This window comes from Myotis brandtii, unplaced genomic scaffold (genome assembly GCF_000412655.1).
Source record: "Myotis brandtii unplaced genomic scaffold, ASM41265v1 scaffold34, whole genome shotgun sequence".
In the NCBI taxonomy this organism is placed as follows: Eukaryota; Metazoa; Chordata; class Mammalia; order Chiroptera; family Vespertilionidae; genus Myotis; species Myotis brandtii.
This window is the reverse complement of record NW_005363098.1, coordinates 2,695,855-2,717,057: the sequence shown is the minus strand read 5'-3', so window position 1 is coordinate 2,717,057 and position 21,203 is coordinate 2,695,855. Positions and strand designations below refer to the sequence as shown.

Sequence of the window (21,203 nt, the reverse complement as noted above, 5' to 3'; positions counted from 1 at the left end):
TGGATTCCTCTAGTATTTTTATGGTTTCCCATCTTATGTTTAAGTCCTTTATCCATTTTGAGTTTATTTTTGTGTATGGTGTAAGTTGGTGGTCTAGTTTCATTTTTTTTGCATGTATCTGTCCAATTTTCCCAACACCATTTATTGAAGAGGCTGTCTTGACTCCATTGTATGTTCATGCAGGGAGGTCAGAGCAACTCCAATTAGGTGTGGAATATTATTGAAGAGGAGGAAAGCCCTAATCAGTAATCTCCCAAAGACTGTTGGCAGAACCTCTGCATACACCTGAATTTAAGCAAATACTAAGGCAGTAGCTTCTGCAGGAACAGTTTCCCTATACTCAGTGTGTCAGATACAGCAGTGCCTTTCAAAAGGTGCCTAATGTTCATCAGGGATTTGAGGATACTGCCTTTTTTCTGATTTAGAGTTTGCTCATTGTAGAAAATTGAGAAAAAGATATTTAAGGTTGTTATAAAATGCCACCATCTGGAGAAAACTACATCTAGTATTTGGTACTTAGATTAGGATTATATGGTATGTATTTATTACAGTACATCTATAACTTTCTATGTCAAATTTATACATCTATATTTTTTAAAAGTTGCTTTTAATTATTAAGTTGTCTAAAAACTATAATGTTGAGAAGAAACAACAAAAGTTCCTGCCTATCTGCTAGAGTGTTTTTCTGCTTTTCTGTTTTAATTTTTAAAGTGGCCAAAGAAATAAATGAGTTTTTCGAGTATCATAGCAGTATTTGTCAGGGAAAAATATCAGCAGCAGCGTATTTATAAGGCATGGATTATAGTCCGGAATATTGCAGGGTTTATGAGCTGGTGACTCTCTTCACTACATTAACTGAACTCATTAGTGAAACCAAGTTTTAAGGGCAAGCTTAATTTGTTTTTAAAAATGGGGTTTTAAAACATTGAAACACATTTCAATTATCACAGTTATTGGCAATTAATCATTTGGTACTTAAGGACAAGTTATAAATATTCAGTCTGAATTAAAATCCATTGAAGTGAGTTTTAACTCATTTATATAAGAGAAGGAGTGAAACAGTCTTAGTTCAAAGATCTCTCAAGGTATAGTTAAACCTCCTTAAAAAAAAAAGGGCAGTGTAATTTTAAAGGGCTGGCATTTCCCTCCTTTTGAGGTCCTGGAGAAATATTATTTCCTGGAGTCAGTGTTAGGTGCTTAGAAAGTAGAAAAGGTTAAAAAGGAGATTCAATTAGAATTAGAAGCATTTGGTGAGGACTTTTCCCTCCAAAACAGAAGTTTTAACTTCTCCTTCAACAGAAGATATGAAAATATTTTCCATGTATTATATTCATTTCCCAATCCTGGGGCTACACGATCTCCATAAAAGTTATTTAAATGACCCAGTTTGAAGCCCTTTCCCTAGAGAAATCTTTCTATAGATCTCCACACTTCCAATTTCTCTCATGTGCTATTAAGCTAAAACATTCCAAGCTGCCTTTTGTTTTTCACATGACCCCCTATACTCTTTCCTACAAAACTCTTCTCAGAACTGGCATGGTGGAGAGTCATCCTGTATACCAAAAGGTTGCGGGTTTGATCCCTGGTTGGGGCACGTGTCTCTCTCTCTCTCTCTCTCTCCTCTCTCTCTTTAAAAAAAAAAGGGCAGTGTAATTTTAAAGGGCTGGCATTTCCCTCCTTTTGAGGTCCTGGAGAAATATTATTTCCTGGAGTCAGTGTTAGGTGCTTAGAAAGTAGAAAAGGTTAAAAAGGAGATTCAATTAGAATTAGAAGCATTTGGTGAGGACTTTTCCCTCCAAAACAGAAGTTTTAACTTCTCCTTCAACAGAAGATATGAAAATATTTTCCATGTATTATATTCATTTCCCAATCCTGGGGCTACACGATCTCCATAAAAGTTATTTAAATGACCCAGTTTGAAGCCCTTTCCCTAGAGAAATCTTTCTATAGATCTCCACACTTCCAATTTCTCTCATGTGCTATTAAGCTAAAACATTCCAAGCTGCCTTTTGTTTTTCACATGACCCCCTATACTCTTTCCTACAAAACTCTTCTCAGAACTGGCATGGTGGAGAGTCATCCTGTATACCAAAAGGTTGCGGGTTTGATCCCTGGTTGGGGCACGTGTCTCTCTCTCTCTCTCTCTCTCTCTCTCTCTCTCTCTCTCTCTCTCTCCACCCCCTCTCTCTCCCTCCTCTCTCTAAACATATCCTTGGGTGAGGATTAAATTTTTTTTTAAATCTCTTCTCAGCACATCCCACCCCTTTGCTCTAGTGGTCCCAGCTTTCTGTTTTCTTGGGCCTTTTCTGTTTCTCCTCACATGCCTTCCTTTCAGGCCGTCCCTTAAACTTCTCATATTGTTCTGCCGCCTCCTAGTTCAGAACCCACTGCACAATGTATAAACCATCCAGTGATGAGAGATCTGCCTGTTCTAAGCAAAACAAACTAATCGCCACTTCACTTATTATGTGTTAAATTTAGGAGCAGTACATATCTTACATGTCATCATGGAATAAATAAAGGCCATTGTTTTTGTTTTTAGTTTTCTACAGTTCCTGCTTAAATTGCTACTGTGTAACCCATCATGATTGAAGCATCATCCTTGATACTTTTGAATCTGCTGTGTGTTCAGCCATGCAGGGCAATTGGTTGGGTCATGATCTACAATAGCAGATCGCCGGTCTCCTCCTCTATGTCTTCACTTGTATTAGGATGTGGACAATTTAGGTGGGAACGTGGGATGAGTTAATATTGCTCAAGACTAAAAACTTTCTCTACTTTCTAACTTATTTTATTTTCTCTAACTCAGCTACATTTCCACTTATAGATCCAGCCAAAAAGTTGTCCACAACTCCTCTTGACAAGGTCTTGTTTCAGATGAACCTTAACTAAAAAACATTCTCTGATACTTGTAGGAATCCGACCAGGCTGGTCAAATGGGAGGCTCTGTGCGAGGACCCCCCAGGCTTCCACCAAGGTCAGTGTGGGAAAGCTTTTAAAAAGTATGAGAGCAGCTAGTGCCTCAGAGACTGGACTCCCCTTTCTGTCATCAAAACTGAGTGCTGTTGGCCTTAGATATTCTTTTAGAGATACATTTTAAACTCATGAATTCACCCAGGCCACTAGCCTACAGTCTGCTCTGACAGCAGGTTGTAGGAATCTCTGCTGCTTCTTTGAACTCAATCCCCAAAACTCACAGAACACAAACAGATCTCTATTACTTTTCCTCCAACAAACAAGACTCCTTTCTGGACCTGGAACAACTCCACTTCTGGAAGGAACACACACTCGCACACCTATACACTCGTACTCTCACTCTCACACTGTCACCCACTCCCCGTTATGAGGAACCGTGGTGACCTGCCTGCCCGAGTTCCAGGGCTATTGGAACAAAAAGCTGTGATACTATCAGAAGCTATTCCTATGTTACAAATTATTTTTATCATAGGGATTAAGGAAAGGTTTTCAAAGTAATGGTTGTCCTAGCTCATTTTCAAAACAGCTTTCTTTATATTAATCTAACCCAGAGTTAGAATAGTAATTCCTATAACATGAATATTAGGGTAGTTTGATGTTCCTTTCCTAATCATGAACTAGATCACATCACATATACCTGACATCTTATTGTAAGCTTTTCATCTCAGACTTTGGTAGAATGTGCTTAGTTTCCTGAAACAGTCATGGTGTGTTTACGAGCAAATGGGGCATTAGTGAGCTCATGATAGTAAATGCTTGTTTGTCTTGAACTAATGAATCTCTAGTGCAGGATGAGAGGAAGCTGGAACATCGACATTTCCTCTAATAATATAATGTTTAATGCAGCAGCCATTTGCTCAGAAATAGCATACCCTGCATGTTTAGGTAATTGTATTGTACTAGCAGAAAGCTGTGCGCGCGCGCGCGCGTGTGTGTGTGTGTGTGTGTGTGTGTGTGTGTGTGTGTGTGTGTGTGTGTGTGTGTGTGTGGGGGGGGGGGGGGGGTGGGGGCAAACAGAACCTAATGTTGATCAAACACTGATTCACAGCTCCCACCTTGCCTTTCAGACCTATAAATGGAAAAGTCACACCAGCTCGACAGCCTCCTCCCAAGGGGGCCCCTGAAAGACCACCTCCCCCGAGAGTTTCTGCAACCAGAACATCAAATAAAAAACTACCTTTGAATCGGTCTTCTTCTGACATGGATCTTCAGAAAAAGCAAAATAATGTGGCTTCCAGACTCACAAAAACCAAGAGTCAATTTTTTAAAAGTGAAGATCCAGTGCTACCCCCTCGCCCTAAACCAGGACACCCTCTCTACAGGAAATACATGGTAAATTTAGCTTTTAAAAATGTTAGTGGTCAAGAGGTTTGTCCTAAAGTAATATATAAGATCCATTATTCCTTACAGCAGCGGTTCTCAACCTGTGGGTCGTGACCCCTTTGGGGGTCGAACAACCCTTCCACAGGGGTCGCCTAAGACCATCAGAAAACACATATATAATTACATATTGTTTTTGTGATTAATCACTATGCTTTAATTATGTTCAATTTGTAACAATGAAAATACATCCTGCATATCAGATATTTACATTACGATTCATAAGTAGCAAAATTACAGTTATGAAGTAGCAACGAAAATAATTTTATGGTTGGGGGTCACCACAACATGAGGAACTGTATTAAAGGGTCTCGGCATTAGGAAGGTTGAGAACCACTGCCTTAGAGGAAGATGATGAGACAGATGTGGACTTGATCCTTGACCTTAAGAGTTCTTTAGATAAGTAGTCCATAATAAAACCTAGGTCTTTAAAGCAGGGTTTTATTAGGAGAAATAGAGGAATAGGAGGCAGTGCAGACAGGAATTGAACAAACAGCAACTCTAAGAAACCTGACCAGTAAGTTACACTAATGGGTTTTTATAAAATCTGACAGATTTTATAGTTTATATACCTTGCCCACAGAGTAAAAATTTAAAATAAAATAGAAAGAAAGGACTTATTAAGGTGAATGATTTTTCCCCTTTTGTAAACATAATTATCATGGGCCATTTAATTGTTACCAGTTAGAAGCTTTCATTAATAATTGGAATAGCTGAGGTATTAATTTGGTTCTTTTATGAATATTTTTCTCATCATATGACCTTAAACCTTTGGCTGCATTTTCCATACTTAAAAACAGAGTTGATGTGCTCTTACCACTTTGGTTTGGCTAACCTGATAAAATCTAAGACAAATAAAAATAGGGAGCTGTGGGGGTAAAGGGGGGAGAATTGGGAGGTATCTGTAATACTATCAACAATAAAAAAATATATATTTAAAAAAAATAGAGAGCCCTGGCCAGTGTGGCTCAGTTGGTTGTGCATCCTCCCATGCACCAAAAAGTCACCTGCCCAGTAGGGGTTGTACAGGAGGCAGCTGATTGATATTTCCCTCTCCTTTCCTCTCTCTCTGAAATCAATAAAAACATGTTTTAAAAAATAGGGAGATCAGGACTGTTTGTACTTTTTTTTTACTGATTGATTTTTAAAGAGAGAGAAAAAACATACCTTGACTTGTTGTTCCACTTATTTATGCATTCATTGGTTGTTTCTTGTATGTGCCCTGACCAGAGATCAAGCCTTGGCTTATCGGGACAACACTCAACCCACTTAGCTATCCGGCCAGGGCCTGTTTGTACTTTTTAAATAATTGCATGACAGTAGCTTTTATCAAGAACAGCAGCTAATAATTTTATATTGTGCTACATTTCCATCGTTGAGCCAGAAATTACTTTCACTTTAAGCCATATAGGGTTTTATAAAATTTTCCTTGGATAGATAAGAAAGACGGAGTGTATTCACATATACTCATATTCATTTAAATTGATGACATTTTTAATTGCTAAAACCCAGAAGTATTATTTGGGTTAGGTTATTTAAAAATAATGCCTGATGTATTGTGCACTTATTATGGACCAGGTATTGTTCGAAGCACATTATGTATGTTAAATAACTCATTTATTCCTCACACCAACCCTGTGAGGTAGATACTACTATTATCTCTATTATACAGATGAAGAAAATAGTACACAGAGCCATCAAGTAACTGTAGGGGTAAAGGGGTGGAAATGGGAGATATCTGTAATACTATCAACAATAAAAAATATATTTCGTTTTATTTATTACTAGAGGTCCGGTGCACAGATTTGTGCACCGGTGGGGTCCCTCGGCCTGGCATGTGGGGATTGGGCCAAAACCGGCTCTCCAACATCCCCCGAGGGGTCCCGGATTGCGAGAGGACGGTTCTCAGGTGACGCACCCCAGAATCGAGCTCCCTCCTCTTTGGTTCCAGGTGCGTCACCCGAGAACCGTAGCTGCCAAGTCACCACAGCTCGGCAGCTGCTGCATTGAGCGTCTGCCCCCTGGTGGTCATTGTGCATCATAGCTACCAGTTGGGCAGTTGTACGGTCTGGCAGTCACTTAGGCTTTTATATATATAGATTTTTTTTTTTTATTGATTTCAGAGAGGAAGGGAGAGGGAGAGAGAAAAACATCAATGCTGAGAGAGAATCATTGACTGGCTGCCTCCTGCACGCCCTCCACTGTGGATCAAGCCTGCAACCTGGGCATGTGCCCTTAACTGGAATCGAACCCAGGACCCTTCACTCCGCAGGCCAATACTCTATCCACTGAGCCAAACCAGCTAGGGCTAAAAAATATATATTTTTAAAAAATAGGGAGCAAAGCTAGTTAATGGTGGAGCCAGCTTTTGAACACAGATCAACTGACTCTGAGCCCATGCTCTTAACCATTATGCCATACTATGGAAATAGTACTTATGGTTCTTAGCATAGCCATGTAATGTCAATAAAGCATTCGAAGAATCAAATTAATAAATTTAAAATAATGGTATGTTAGAGGAGTATGTCTCATTATGAAATAATTTCTTAAATTCCTCATTTTTTCCAAGGCTACCTTGCCATTAAGTTGCTAACCAGGAACCTGGGTACATTGGGAGCCCTGGGACTCTGACATAAATGCTAGGAAGCATCAGTACCTAACCCCTCGCACTCTGCATCTTTGCTCCTGAGTGATGGAGGGGCCCAAGCAGCCCCTTTGCTTGTTGAAAGTGAGCTTGTGTGATCACATTCCCTGGGAAAGCCTTTATATTGTAAAGGCCTCTGACCTGTACTCACCAGCCAAAACTGACCATGGCAGGGAACAGAGTCCCCTGGCCAGGGCTGGGTACAGATATAAAAACCATTCTAAAATGAGACAGAGCTGAGTGAACCAGGAAGTGACGAGTCAGGCAATGAACTGGGTTTAAGTAGACGCTTTGTGGCAGAGAAGCTTTGTAAGATGAGATTCAAAGCAAATGAAGGAGTCATTAGCCCGTAGAGGAGCTGCCCGCCCCCATCAGCCTTCAGAAGACAACAGCCATTGAGAACCCTTACTCAAAGGCAGGTCTTTATAGGCTGTGAGCTCAGGTGCTGAGTATTTATCCTTCAAGCACCAGGTGACTTGGTGGACCTTGTCCTATAGAATAGAACTTCCTGGTTCTAGTTGTTAAAGAGAACTTTAGGCCACATTTAGCTATAGGCTCAACTCCACACTCCCAAGGACTCGGTCTCCATGAGAAATGGCAGGCCCCACTAGACCTGGAGCATGAGGAAGTCAGGTGAAGATTTTCCTGGAGAAGTTGTACTTTACACCTTCCAAATCCCCAAATGACCAGCAAGTTATGATGAGGGTTTTTTGATTGTGAATAATCCTTTTATTGGGTTATATTTAAGCTGTCTGTGCCTCATGGGATTGCCAATGAATACATTGTCTCGCAAACCCCGGAGAACTCTCTTGTAAGGTAAAATAGAGCTCTTTCTTTAGTGGCAAATGTAAAAAAATCACCAGCCTCTGTTATTACTGCTTTACACATTATTAAATGCTTTAGGCTCCAAAGATTAAAATGTGGGAAGAGTAATAATGTTTTATTAAATAATAATTGCTTCAGGAGTGGTATTGTACCTTACAGCGTGGGGACGGACTTGTGCTGCTGAAGCAGGCAGAAAATAATTACTTAGAATGCCAAAAGGGAAAAGTCACTGGTAGAGTTCACCTGTCTCAGATGAAGATTATCACCCCACTTGATGAACATCTTAGGAGCAGACCAAACGTAAAGGAATTAATATTGTACAGCCCTCATATCACCCATGGCAGCACATTTCAAAGAACTATTAATTATATCTCATCCTCAGGTTTTAGCATTTTCTTAACCAGAGTGAAAATTACAGCAGCATTTTATTCCATTTGAAGAATAAATTACTTCTAAGAGACTTGCCACTGCCTTACTAATCACCTTGATACACAGTGACTACCATGTGTTTTGCCTTCTTCATATCGTGCTGACTTACAGCGACCAGAGCACTCAGTCATTAATTTTCAACTGTGAGAGCCATTTATTTTTAAATAATGTAAAGATGTTTACTAAAGTGCCAGAGATTAGTTTCCCAGCAGAATGGATAATTATTTTAAAGGGGCCCCTATAACCCTAACCGGTTTGGCTCAGTGGATAGAGCGTCAGCCTGCGGACTCAAGGGTCCCAGGTTCGATTCCAGTCAAGGGCATGTACCTTGGTTGCAGGCACATCCCCAGTGGGGAGTGTGCAGGAGACAGCTGATCGATGCTTCTCTCTCATCGATGTTTCTAGCTCTCTATCCCTTCTCCCTTCCTCTCTGTAAAAAAAATCAATAAAATACATTTAAAAAAAAATAAAATAAAGGGGCCCCTATAAATGCTTAGTCTGCCATAAAAAAGCACTTCCCTTGTAAGATTTAAGCTTAGTGTAAACCTCATTTCTCTGATTATAGCTCATAAAATAATGAAATGAAATGTAATCCAACAACCTGAAGTTACAATTTAAGCCTAACAAATTTGTGGATCCTGGGAGAATACAGTGATCATCGAAGTTCATTTATTTAGCAAGAAAAATGCCATTGAACTATGTTTAGAGGTATATTTTTTAAAAGAGCTTTTTAAGTTACCCAGTTAAATTTTTGACTGTTATTTAATGTAGCAAACATGAAAAATAATATCCACCAATCATTTAATCCAAGTAAAGTATTTGGTTTCCCATTCATCCTAGTTTTCATAATCTAGTCCAATTCTTTCTTCTTAGAAGGCAGTTTATGTTTTGAAGTTTGCTGAGAAACTAAAAATTTGTATATTGGAGAGCAGAGAAGACACATGTTAAGCTAGTTGCAGCTGGGATACTGAAAATTCTAAGTTTAATTCACGTGGAGAAAGTTCTTCTATTACTCATTTTCTCTTTGTTTTGATCCAGCATTATCCCTCTGTCGCAGCCTTCCTTCCTCTCTCAAAACACACTGCGGGGTAACCATGGGAGTTGGGCTGCCAAAAAGCTTTTCTTTAAGAAAAATAGAAGCTACACATATAATGCTTTCAACAATAAAGATTTAAGTTTTTTTAGAGGGAGGAGGGAGGGAGGGAGGGAGGAAGGAAGGAAGGAAGGAAGGAAGGAGCTAAAAAGATGAGAGTTCTTTTTTAATAGTTCAAATTTTTTTCCACATTAAACATGACCTCACTCATCTTGTACCGTAGGCTTGCAGAGTTGGCCTCTGATGGCCAACTACATACAGCGATGCTCAAATGAAACCTCATTCAGGTTTCTGGGTTCATGGCTAGCATTACATTTTTTAGAAAATAAATCTTACCTATTTGAAAGCCTAGTTCTAAGGTAAAGATCTCTGAAAATGTGCTATACTTTCCCCTATCTTAGTAAACAGAAAATATCTAATGCTGTTAGATGAGGTTGACTCTGCAGATCATGGGAAAAGTGGGAGATTGTTTACCTTGTTGCAAACACAGATTTGAGTTTCAGGGAGATGGGTTTCAGTTCCCCTCCCACCACCTTAGGTAGTTATCTCTAAACTGCATGGGTAGGTTTCTTTGCCCGGGGGGGTGGGGGGGAATAATTAAAAAAGTTTTAAACTTCGATTGTGGTGTTGGTTGCACAATTCTATGAATATAGTAAAACTATGTACACTTTAAATGGGTGAATTTTATATGTGAATTATATCTCAAAAATGTTTTTAAAAATTAAATGAGCTAATTAAAGCATATAAGGTGTTTAACTCAGTGAGTAGCACAGTGAGTGAACAATGAAGGCTTTTATTACTCATTTGCATTAGCACTTAGAGTCATATTAAAAAGAGCTTTAAATTATGTTGGATTTACCTAATGGTGTGGTCTGAGTTGTACTGACCTCTAGTGGCCAACCTTATTTAGCCTTTTCATCTTGCCCTTCACCTTCCAGACCAGGTTGATGAGCAGCATTCCTAGTGTTATCCATGCACTGAAGTCAGAGAGGGAAGTTAATTGGGAGGCACAAGTTAAGATCTCTCCTCTTCTATTCTCCCAGGCCTGGTTATGTTTAGGTTGTTGGTTCATTTAGAGATTCATGTTTGTGTTTTGTGTGGGGTAGGCCTCCGATATCATTTATTTTCCAAATGGATAGCCATCTAGCCTAACACAATTTATTTACTTATTTTTTACTTTATATAATTGTTTATCTTTCAGTTAGAGTTGACATACAATATTATATTACTTTCAACCCAATAATTAGACATTATTTAACTTAGTGATCATTATGACCAATAATCTCGTAACCATCTGACACCATATACAGTTATTAGAATATTTTTACTATATTTCCTACGCTGTAAGTTACATCCCCATGACTATTGTGTAACTATCAATTTGTACTTTTTTTTCTAAATGTTTTTTTTTAGAGAGAGGAAGGAAGAGAGAGAGACATCAATTTGTTGTTCCACTTATTTATGCATTTATTGGTGATTTTTTTTTATCCTCACCTGAGGATATGTTTTTATTGATTTTTAGAGAGAGAGAAAAAAACATGGATATAAGAGAGAGACATCAATTGGTTGCCTCCCATACAAGCCCTGACCAGGGATCAAACCCATAACCTAGATATATGCCCTGACCAGGAATCGAACGTACAACTTTCCAAAGCACAGATGACACTCAACCAACTGAGCCACCAGGCCAGGACTCATTGGTTGATTCTAATGTGTGCCCTGGCACTGGAACCCTGGGCTCAGGGGCCTGGTGTGGGGCTGGGACCCCACTCCCCAGGGAGGACCTCTGTAGTGGCAATATCCTCCCAATTCTTATCTGCTACATGTGGGTGTAGGTTCAGCCCCTTCCACATCTAGACCCCTCCTACCAAATTCAAATTAAGTGGCTTCTTTGTATTATTAGTTATAGGATTTCTATAGATTTCAGGTGGTTCTGAAGTTGATTGTTCCGTAGTTTAGTTGTAATTTTGATGTGGTTGTGGGAGGATGCGAGTACCGCATATACCTACACCGCCATTTTGACCGAATGTTAGCCTAATACAATTTATTGAGTAGTCATTCCTTTTTTCCACAGACATAAATCAGGGGGGTGGGGAATGAAAAACATACATATGCACACATAATAAATTATGTAGATAATTACTTTTATTTTTTAAGATTTTTAAATTGATTTTTAGAATGAGAGGAAGGGAAAGGGAGAGAGAAAAACATTGATGCAAGAGCAAAACATGGACTGACTGCCTCCTGCATGTCCCCACAGATGATTGAGCCCAAAACCTGGGCACATGTCCTGACCAGGAATCATACCAACAACCTTCCAGTGCTTGGGATGATGCCCAACCAACTGAGCCACATTGGCCAGGGCATAAATAATTGTTTTTTTAAAAGCCCCTCCAGACTTAAAATATGTCACAGTTTCTTTCTGTAATCCCTGAAATTCCCATGATGCTCATTTGTTTAGGGGAAAGTGCTGAGTGGCCCCTAAGAAAATGTCAGTGTTACTTTGTAAACTCATATAATAAACTGCCATTAGCCATTACTGTCTTGACCTAAATTGGTATTTCAGTTTACCTACCTTGAGAGAATGCAGCATGCCTCCACAGTTGCATTTTGGTTGAAAGAGCAGGTGAGATGTAGAAAAGATCTGAGCAGAGGTGCTGCAGGGTGGAAATGGAGAAGGTGGACTATTATCCACAGTGCAGTCTGATCAACTGGGTACATCATGGCCAGGGAGGGGCAGAGGAATAGAAGCGTGGGGATACCCCTGAGGGGACAAGAGTTGGGTTGAAGAGACAAAAAAGGCACAAAAAAATGTGCCTACATTTATTTCGCAGGTTTGCCAGTATTGAAGAGTTTTAAAATTGTAACTCCAAATAATATCCTTTAATCAGATTTGATGATGATGAACGGATTATTAGCCTGTCAGTTTATGTAAAGAAACTAAGAATAACAACTGCTTATTAATAAGAAAAGGTCACTCTTTAGCTTTCTCCTCTCCTCTAGCCAATCTATGGCAGTTGGCTAGATGGTTAGAGAATATTGAATTCTCTTTGCTAACTTACTTAGAATTGTATTGAATAAACCATTCAGATTAAATAGAAAATCTAGGCCAAGCATTGGAGGTAGTGTTAGCTTTTAAATTAGAGAAAGCATTCAGTTAAGTGGCACTAAATGACGTAGATTTTACTTTTGTGAATTATACTTTTGTAAAAGTCATTAGCTCTTTTCATTAAAGGGAAAGCATATCAATTGCAGAACTTCTTTTCCCATCTTAATGAAGATACAACTTTTAAGCCTCTGTTCTTAAGATTTAGTCCTGTTCACAGTTTTAGGAAAAAGCTACTCCAGATAGGAAAAGAGATAAAAAAAAACAAAAACAAAAAAAACAAAAAAAAAACACTACTTCAGGGTAGAATAGGTCCTAGTGAAAAAAATTTTTTAAGTTCAGTAATTCCATTTTGTTTTACTCTCATTGTTAAAAAATGTTGGAGGATATTATAACTGAGAGTTATTTGCTGTTCTCCCTGGGCAAGGACACATGCCTTTGCAACTTGATATTGATTCTCTTATTTGGCTCAACTGTATGTTTTGCATCTTGTACTCATATGTCAAGAGGACGCTAGTGAGGGAGGAAAAATTGGTCTCAGAGTGAATGTAAATCCAGCATTCATCCTGAATACTTCACTCACAGCCCTGTTTTCCCCCAAAGGATCCAAGCCACACTCAGAAGCCTGTTGACAGTAGTGCTCCTCATGCTGTCATTCTTCATGATTTTCCAGCAGGTAAGGACATAAATAATAAAGTGGTAGAGCCCTTAGAATCCAGGAGCAGGCATCCTCCTTAGGTTAATCTCTGAGGGCCAGCCTTCTTCATTCTCTGCACAACAGAATCCTAGACTGGAGAGGTCATCTTGTCAATCACCCACCTTCAGGAATGGTCAATTGTACCCAACCGTTCCAGAAAGCTTAGCTGGATACCCTTGCTTTTGAAACTCCCCATGAGAGAGAAAGAGAGGGTGTTTCCCTACACATGAACAAACAGCAAAATACCTACCAGTTGCAAACTTTTTAACTCTTTCAGAATAGTAGGTACCAATTAATAATTATAATGAAATTATTTCAAATTTAATAAATGTTCTTTTCTCCTAAGAATTGTAAAACCTACACACATAGCTCAGCTATTACTTATGAGATGAAAATATAATTTTCAAATCAACTTTTAAATATCTTTTATATCCAAGACTACAGATAAACTCCTGATTTATTTATAAGTTTACATACTATCTACTTGATAGATTTTTATTTTAGTGTGAGTAAATTTACTTTCAAAAGAGCTGTAGTATTCCCTTAGTTTAGCTGTTCTCAACCTGTGGGTCGCAACCCCTTTGGCGGTCGAATGACCCTTTCACAGGGGTCGCCTAAGACCATCCTGCATATCAGATATTTACATTACGATTCATAACAGTAGCAACATTACAGTTATGAAGTAGCAACGAAAATAATTTTATGGTTGGGTCACAACATGAGGAACTGTATTTAAAGGACCAGAAGGTTGAGAACCACTGCTTAGTTAATATTTTGAGATTGCAATGATTTTTAAGCATGATTGAGAATAAGAATATTTTACATCTATAAAACCCTTTCATAGTTCAATATGAATTCAGCAAAAGGTTTATATTGACACAGTAGGAATCATTAGCCAGCGCAATGTTTGGGGGTTTTTTTGTTGTTTTTTAACCATTTCCCATCAGTCAATGCATAATAAATGTATTTAATTAGATCTTAAAAGAGGAAGCTCATAACAGCAATATAAAAAAAAGATATTTTTAAGTCAATTCAATTAGTATAATCTGTTCTCAGAGTCAGTAGAACATACTGCCTCGGTGGACAGAAATAAATACTTTGTGCTCTCCTTTAATCAAATCTGCATGCAACCAGAATAATTTATCATACATAATTATAATTTTATTTTATAGAGCAAGTTGGTGATTTGAATCTCACTTCTGGAGAAATTGTTTATCTTCTGGAAAAAATAGATACAGATTGGTACAGAGGGAAATGTAGAAACCAGACTGGGGTATTTCCTGCCAACCATGTCAAAGTAATTGTAAGTGGGTCATGATTGTTTTAATTGGTCATATGTTCAGTGGGTTCTGTGTAACGTGCATTATGGGAAAAGTAATCGGAAGCTTCAATTCTTGGGTTCTAGTTCTCTCTCTTCCATTGATTCATTTGGTGTTTGGAAAATTCAAAAAATAAAAGTTTTTTCAACTAGATAATGCTTAATTGTTAATATATTATGGGGGTCTAGAACTTAATTTCTAAATGCTATCTGAAATCCTAAGGTGAAAAAACACTATAGGTCAACTGGTGATCAGCTATTCTTGGAGGGTTGTTGAGCACTTAAGAATATATGTTAATTATTTGAAAAATTTAGTAAACAAGACTCAAAAGGTACAAGATTGTTCTGAAGGAATGTTCTCTGAGCTTACGGTACCACTTTTCCTTTTCTTTGAAGTACATTTTGTTTTTGGTTTCTTTCATTCTTTCATTCCATTTATTTCCATCATTTAGAAAAATAGACTTGGGAATACTAAAGCACTTACACAGGAGCTTGTGGTCAATTAATGGTTTTTCACATGATAATTTAAAATCAGATTGGGAAGAATTATATTAAATTGTCAGCATTTTATACTTCTTCACAGCCTAACTTGTAAAAGCAGACCTGTATGGTCGAGCCCAGGTGCCAAGCCCAGGTGACTGTGAAACATGGGGATAAAATATAAAAACTACCACTTGCCTTTGCAACTAAAAGAAGAGTACGTATGACTCAGTCTCTGATATAACTTACTGATACTGGAAAATATCAATAAAGTAGCTTAAATAGTTGATCATTAACAGCTATGAAAGGGGGAGGGGGGCAAATTTACACATATATATATATCAGAGAACCTGTGTTTTTCTAATATAAATGAGTTTGAGTCTCTTGGATTACAAAATGTGGGCTTTAAAAATTGTCCAATATAAATATGCCCTGATACTTTGGAAAAATCTATCCACATTCACTGAATTAATATTAAGAACAATGTTAGTTTTAGCACCCTTCCTTATTTTTCTCCTACCCAATGTAACAGTATTTTTAAAGCACAGTTACGTCACTGAAATAAATTACACTGAATCTGCCACATTATTGATATAAGTATTATTTCTAAGCCTGCAAGTTGAAAAAATTATTTTGAAATTTTGAGCTTTTAGAATTCATTAAGAAGGGCACTGATTTATTTAATATAGATCTCAAAGACTGAATATACTTTAGTCAAAAATTTTTATTACAACCTAGCTTCATTGAGCTTTGTAAGTGAGGTATTTTATAACGTGCTTGCCACTAGGTAGATGCCCACTGAGTACTAATTCCTTCCCTATTTACATTGGTGGAAAAAAATATCCCAGAGTGATGAAAATGGAGAGAATCCACAAGTTTGATTAAAAGGTTTTATTTTGGGGTCAGGAAAGTATTGCAGAATTCTACCAACACTTTGAATAGGCATGGCAGTGGTGCCAAATGCCTGATGCCTAGTCTCTATCTTAAGTCCTCCTCATCTGAAGTTTCCAACTTAGGGGATATGGGATAGAGAAAACGCAGTCAGGGGTAGAATGATATTAATGTGCTTATTCCAGGAAATAAGAAATGGATTGGTTGGCTATTCAAGGAAGGCTGCCTCACAAGTTATGTGTGTGTGTTTTTAAAACCAAATTCTGGATTTCTTACCTTTGGCACCTGTGATACCACTTAATCAGTTAAACACCTGTCTAAACTTGTTAATTTCAATCATGTATTTTCTAATTATCTAGCCTTAAATTCATCTTATTAAAATCTGAAAAAAATACAATGGTTGCCTTGATTTGTCTTTACCAGATTGATGTTCCAGGAGGAGGAAATGGGAAAAGAGAATCAGTTTCATCTCATTGTGTTAATAAGTAAGTTTTATTTGTGTTCTTTTGCACAAAATGCAAAGGAGGTGACCAATCCTATATAATAAAAGCCTAATATGCAAATCAACTGAACGGCCGAATGACCAGTCGCTATGATGCGCATTGACCACCAGGAGGCAGACACTGAATGCAGGAGCTGCCCCCTGGTGGTCAGTGCACTCCCACAGTGGGAGCACCACTCGGCTGATGGGGCTGAGTGACTCAGAGGGCAGGTCCACAGCCGCTCAGCTGACCAGGATGAGCAGCGCTCCCATAGCAGGCCCATCCCCACACAAATCCCATGCACCGGGCCTCTAGTTATATCATAATTACCAAGCTTAAACACTTCAGATGTGTGATTATTTTTTCCCAGTGTGTCTTTTGATTTATGAGGAAAAGTGTACTTGTTTAAAAGCCATAGTGGATTAAAATGCTAATGAAAATTCAACGTGCTGGTACAAGCTGACCTAAGCAACTCCTCATATCAATACAGGACATGTAGACAGCACAAGGAATCCACCTTGCTATTTCCCACTGCCTCGCTATGGCTTAAACAGAGACACTTTGTCATCCAGTGTAATGTATTTGGGTCAGCTGGTATTTATCTAACACATTTTTAGAAGGTTCAAAATTATTGTCATAGAAAATATTTAACCTTATAGAAATATGAACCCTACAAAAACAGCTAGACATTTTGTATTGTTTTGTTTTTAAGAGGAACTAGAAGAAACTAAAGGAAGAGTTAAGTTGGAGGGGTCTTCCTTTATGTCTGAAGAATTAATGATCTTTCTATGCATCATTGTAACTTTTTTTTTAAAATATATTTTATTGATTTTTTACAGTGAGGAAGGGAGAGAGATAGAGAGCTAGAAACATCGATGAGAGGGAAACATCGATCAGCTGCCTCCTGCACACCTCCCACTGGGGATGTGCCCGCAACCAAGGTACATGCCCTTGACCGGAATCGAACCTGGGACCTTTCAGTCCGCAGGCTGACGCTCTATCCACTGAGCCAAACCGGTTTCGGCCATTGTAACTTTTTTGTATGATTTAAAACACTGCCACAGTGCAACTTTATGTTCCAGCTAAATGAGCAAAATAATAGACTTCACTACTTGCTGAAGACTGTAAACCTGTCTTTGAATAGGTCAGACATACGTAGATGCTCCCTGAGGGCTTTAGAAAATAAATGCAAAGGTTACCACAAATAAGAAAACTGATGCCACAATAGTGGAATTCTATTTCAGGTTCAATTTTTCCTCCTATTTTTAAGCTGTGTTTAATGTGTCAGCAGGTTGGATCTGAAGTGGGCTCTCACAGCCCTCAGTCCATTGACCTGACTTAAATCAGAATCTGATTGGAGACTGTACCAACCTTTTCTTTTCAGGCATTCGCATCTCCTTAGCCTGTTGCTATTGAAACTTCCTTTCTAACACCTCAAATGGAAGGTTTGATATTAAATCATGCCTTCTAGTAACACAGTTTTATCTCTTATTTTCGGTCAGAATTGCCAATCATTTAAGGATTGATCTAATTCTCAGAAATTAAGCCTTTTTAAAGGAGATACAAAAATCATTTTTAAAACAACAGTGTTAGGTAAAAGATTAAGTATTATAAGATAATATGCCGAGTTTCTGTTTTATCCGAACCTTCTAATTTTGAAGATCATTCATCTATGTATACAACTCATGATTGAGTCAACATTTATTGAGTGAGTATTGAGTCTGCCCAGCTGATGCCTGTTGCATTCTGTCATGGAAGTTTGATGTCTTGCCCTGAGATTCTTAGGGTTAGCACTTCTAAACTCAGTGCATTTATAACTGAGAGAGTTCAGACTGAACCATGGATTACTGTGGCCCAAGAATACAAAGATGTAGAGACTGGTCATGAGACATGGCAGTGCAAACTGACCACCAGCTTATGGAATTCTGCATATCTTTGTGACATTGACTAGCCTTTCTAGGTGAACAGGTTCATATCTGAAAAAGATTTATTTGTGGAAAAGTTTAAATTATGTCTAGTATACCATATTCCATAGTAAACACAGAATATTTATTGAAAGACTGAATGAAGGTTTTAAAGCATTTTGAAAAGTAGTACTCTCTAGTTTAACCCACAAATGTACTCTTTGTTCAGAGGTCCAAGATGTGGTGCTCAGTTTGAATATATTGGAGACCAGAAGGATGTGCTAAGTTTCTTGGAGGGAGAAAGTATTGTTCCTAATGAGTATGTGAATGAAGAATGGGCTGGAGGAGAACCTCGAGGCAGAACTAGGATTTCCCCCCTTAACCTTGTGGAACTCGTTGAGGATCATCCCACCTCTGGTACAAATGTTTTCAGTGAGTATAGAGAGTATCGTTTTTATTATATTCTGTCTTAATTGAAATAAACTAAATAATAGGATAGTACTTGAGCTGCATAATAATCCATATTGCCATATTTTTTAAGATAGAAGGAGAAATTATTTAAAAATGGTCATTTGTGTGGGATAGCTCTTATTGAAGTAATCTCTCAGAGAGCTGGTGTTGGTATTTTAGGTAAATAGCAATAGCCTCATATCAGAAATGGCTTATGGATAATCATAGACCTTTAAACAGAAATGGGCTAGAGAGTATAACTAATGGTATCTTCCTTCGCTGTACAAAAAAGGGAAAAAGCCCAGAGAAGACAGTGCCTGGTCAGAATTACGAAGAGGCTGGTCTGCAACCCCAGACTTTTCACTCTCCCCTAAGGTTTTTCTCCAATACTATATGGTCTTTACATGTGAAGTTTTGACTTTTTTTTAACATAGGCACAAAGGTACCACTGAAGACCAAAAAAGAAGATTCTGGAGCAAATTCTCAGGTAGGCTGCTTGGATAGATAACTGTAATGAAAGCCAGGTTAAAACTCTGGGAAGGATATTAAAATTGTAATTATCAGGAGAGAATGTCATAAAAGCATTTTTCAATTCATATAGTAAATGTTTGAAATAAATACAGGGGTGAGCAAAAGTAGATTTATATTGTGAGTACACAAAACACAAAATTTATTCTTGTATCATTATTTATTAACTAGAGGCCCAGTGCACGAATTTTTAAATTTGGGCTCCGGGGGGGGGGGGGGGGGGGGCTCCCCCAGCCTGGCCTTTGCCCTCTCACAGTGTGGGAGCCCCACGATCAATCGCCCCAAAGAGGTAGGCCCTGCTCACCCATCCAGGGCTCCTCAATGGATTGCCCCAAAGAGGTAGGCCGGAGCCACAGGACCCGCCTCCGCGCTGCGCACACAGCGTCAAGCCCCCGCCCAACCACACGCGCACACAGCCCCACCCACCCACGCGCACCCGCTACACATGCAGCCTCCTGGTGATTGCTCACTACGGCGTGAGGGCATCACAGCATGAGGGCGTGACGACCACATAGGCTTTTATTAATAGGATTATTATATTATTTGTATTACAACTGTAAACCCACTTTTGCCCACCTCTGTGGGCAAATGGTTAACATCTTTATTGCATATAGAGCTCATACAAATGGATTAGAAAGAAATGCAAACCCTGATAGAAAATGGGGGGAAAGACATGATTAGAGAATAGAAGAGATAAAGAGATAGCATAAGTGGCCGGTATTAAAAAATATTTGACCCTACTAATAATCAAAATGCCTTATAAAGCAACGATGAAATACCATTTAACTTATCTAGTTAACAAAGATTCAATACAACTCAACACTAAACAAGTAATTATTTGAGTATTAAAAACAAGAAAGTACAGCCCAGCTGGTGTGGCTCAGTGGTTGAGCATCAACCTATGAACCAGGAGGTCACTGGTTCAGTTCCAAGTTAGGACACGTGCCCCAGCTTGCGGGCTGTATCCCCAGTTGGGGGCATGTAAGAGTCAGCCAGTCAATGATTCTCATCATTGATGTTTCTATCTCTCTCTCCCTCTCCAAAATCAATAAAAATATATTTTTTAAAAAAACAAGAAGGTAAAAATGATTATTTTTATTTTTTTTACCCTCCAAATAGGGTAAAAAAGAGAAGGTTTTAGTCACAAAGATAGTCATTGTGGTTTTATTATCATAGGAAAAAAATTGGAACCAACCTAAATATGATCATTAATGGTAGAATGTTCTGAGGCTATGAAAAACTAGATTTATAAAATAAATGTAATGGGAAGAAAATGTTATAGGGAATTGAATATATAGCATACAAAGACTACAAGGAAATATATTTATCAACATTCATATTTCCCTAAGAGGTAATATTATGGGTGGGTAGGTTTTTTTTCCCTGCTTCTTCATACATTTCTGAACTTACCTAATATTTAGGAGCATTTGTATTATTTTTTAATGGGAAAGAGAAAAAACGAGTAAAATTTTTACATACTAGCCTTGGATGGGTAGGGGTAGCTCAGTTGGTTGTTTCTTGAACATAGGGCTCCCATCCTTACTTAGTAGAGATGCCTCTTCACAGAGCAGAACCTTCCTCTACTGTATTTGGGGTAAAAGCATTCTTGCTGGTACATTCGACCATACTATCCCACCATATTTGGGTGGTTATTCTGCCAGCTTTAGGGCTAACTACGCCTCATGAAATTAATGGTGAATTAATGAAGTCTTGTGCCATGGAATTTGATAGCTTCTGAATCAAGTATAGACCTAGGAACTAACAGACTGCCCATTCTGAGCCTTCATAATTTAAAGAGTTTCACTGGAAATTGTATGTTTTCCAGAATTCTTTCATAGTGTCATAAATACTATATATGAATAGTGTATGCTTTTACCTAATTTTTAAGATAGAACTAATGTCATAGATCATAATTAGAAAAAAGTTTTTTCTTAAGTATTTTTTTAATTAAATCTTTACTGTTCAGATTATTATAGTTGTTCCTCTTTTTTCCTCCCATA

At 38.2% G+C, this 21,203-nt stretch overlaps 1 protein-coding gene across 4 annotated transcripts in view; it reads left to right on the top strand.

Moving 5' to 3' along the window:
• SH3D19 (SH3 domain containing 19) overlaps positions 1-21,203 on the top strand; it is a 105,938-nt gene that overhangs the window by 76,109 nt on the left and 8,626 nt on the right. For 3 of the 4 annotated variants that reach the window (XM_014543870.1, XM_014543869.1, XM_014543871.1), the window contains exons 9-15: positions 2,916-2,977; positions 4,044-4,308; positions 13,057-13,129; positions 14,323-14,453; positions 16,263-16,324; positions 18,455-18,657; positions 19,110-19,162. In XM_014543870.1, coding sequence (XP_014399356.1) covers positions 2,916-2,977; positions 4,044-4,308; positions 13,057-13,129; positions 14,323-14,453; positions 16,263-16,324; positions 18,455-18,657; positions 19,110-19,162 — 849 coding nt within the window. Of the gene's footprint in view, positions 1-2,915; positions 2,978-4,043; positions 4,309-7,984; positions 8,126-13,056; positions 13,130-14,322; positions 14,454-16,262; positions 16,325-18,454; positions 18,658-19,109; positions 19,163-21,203 lie in introns of all 4 variants that reach the window. The other variant, XM_014543872.1, reaches the window with a different exon arrangement.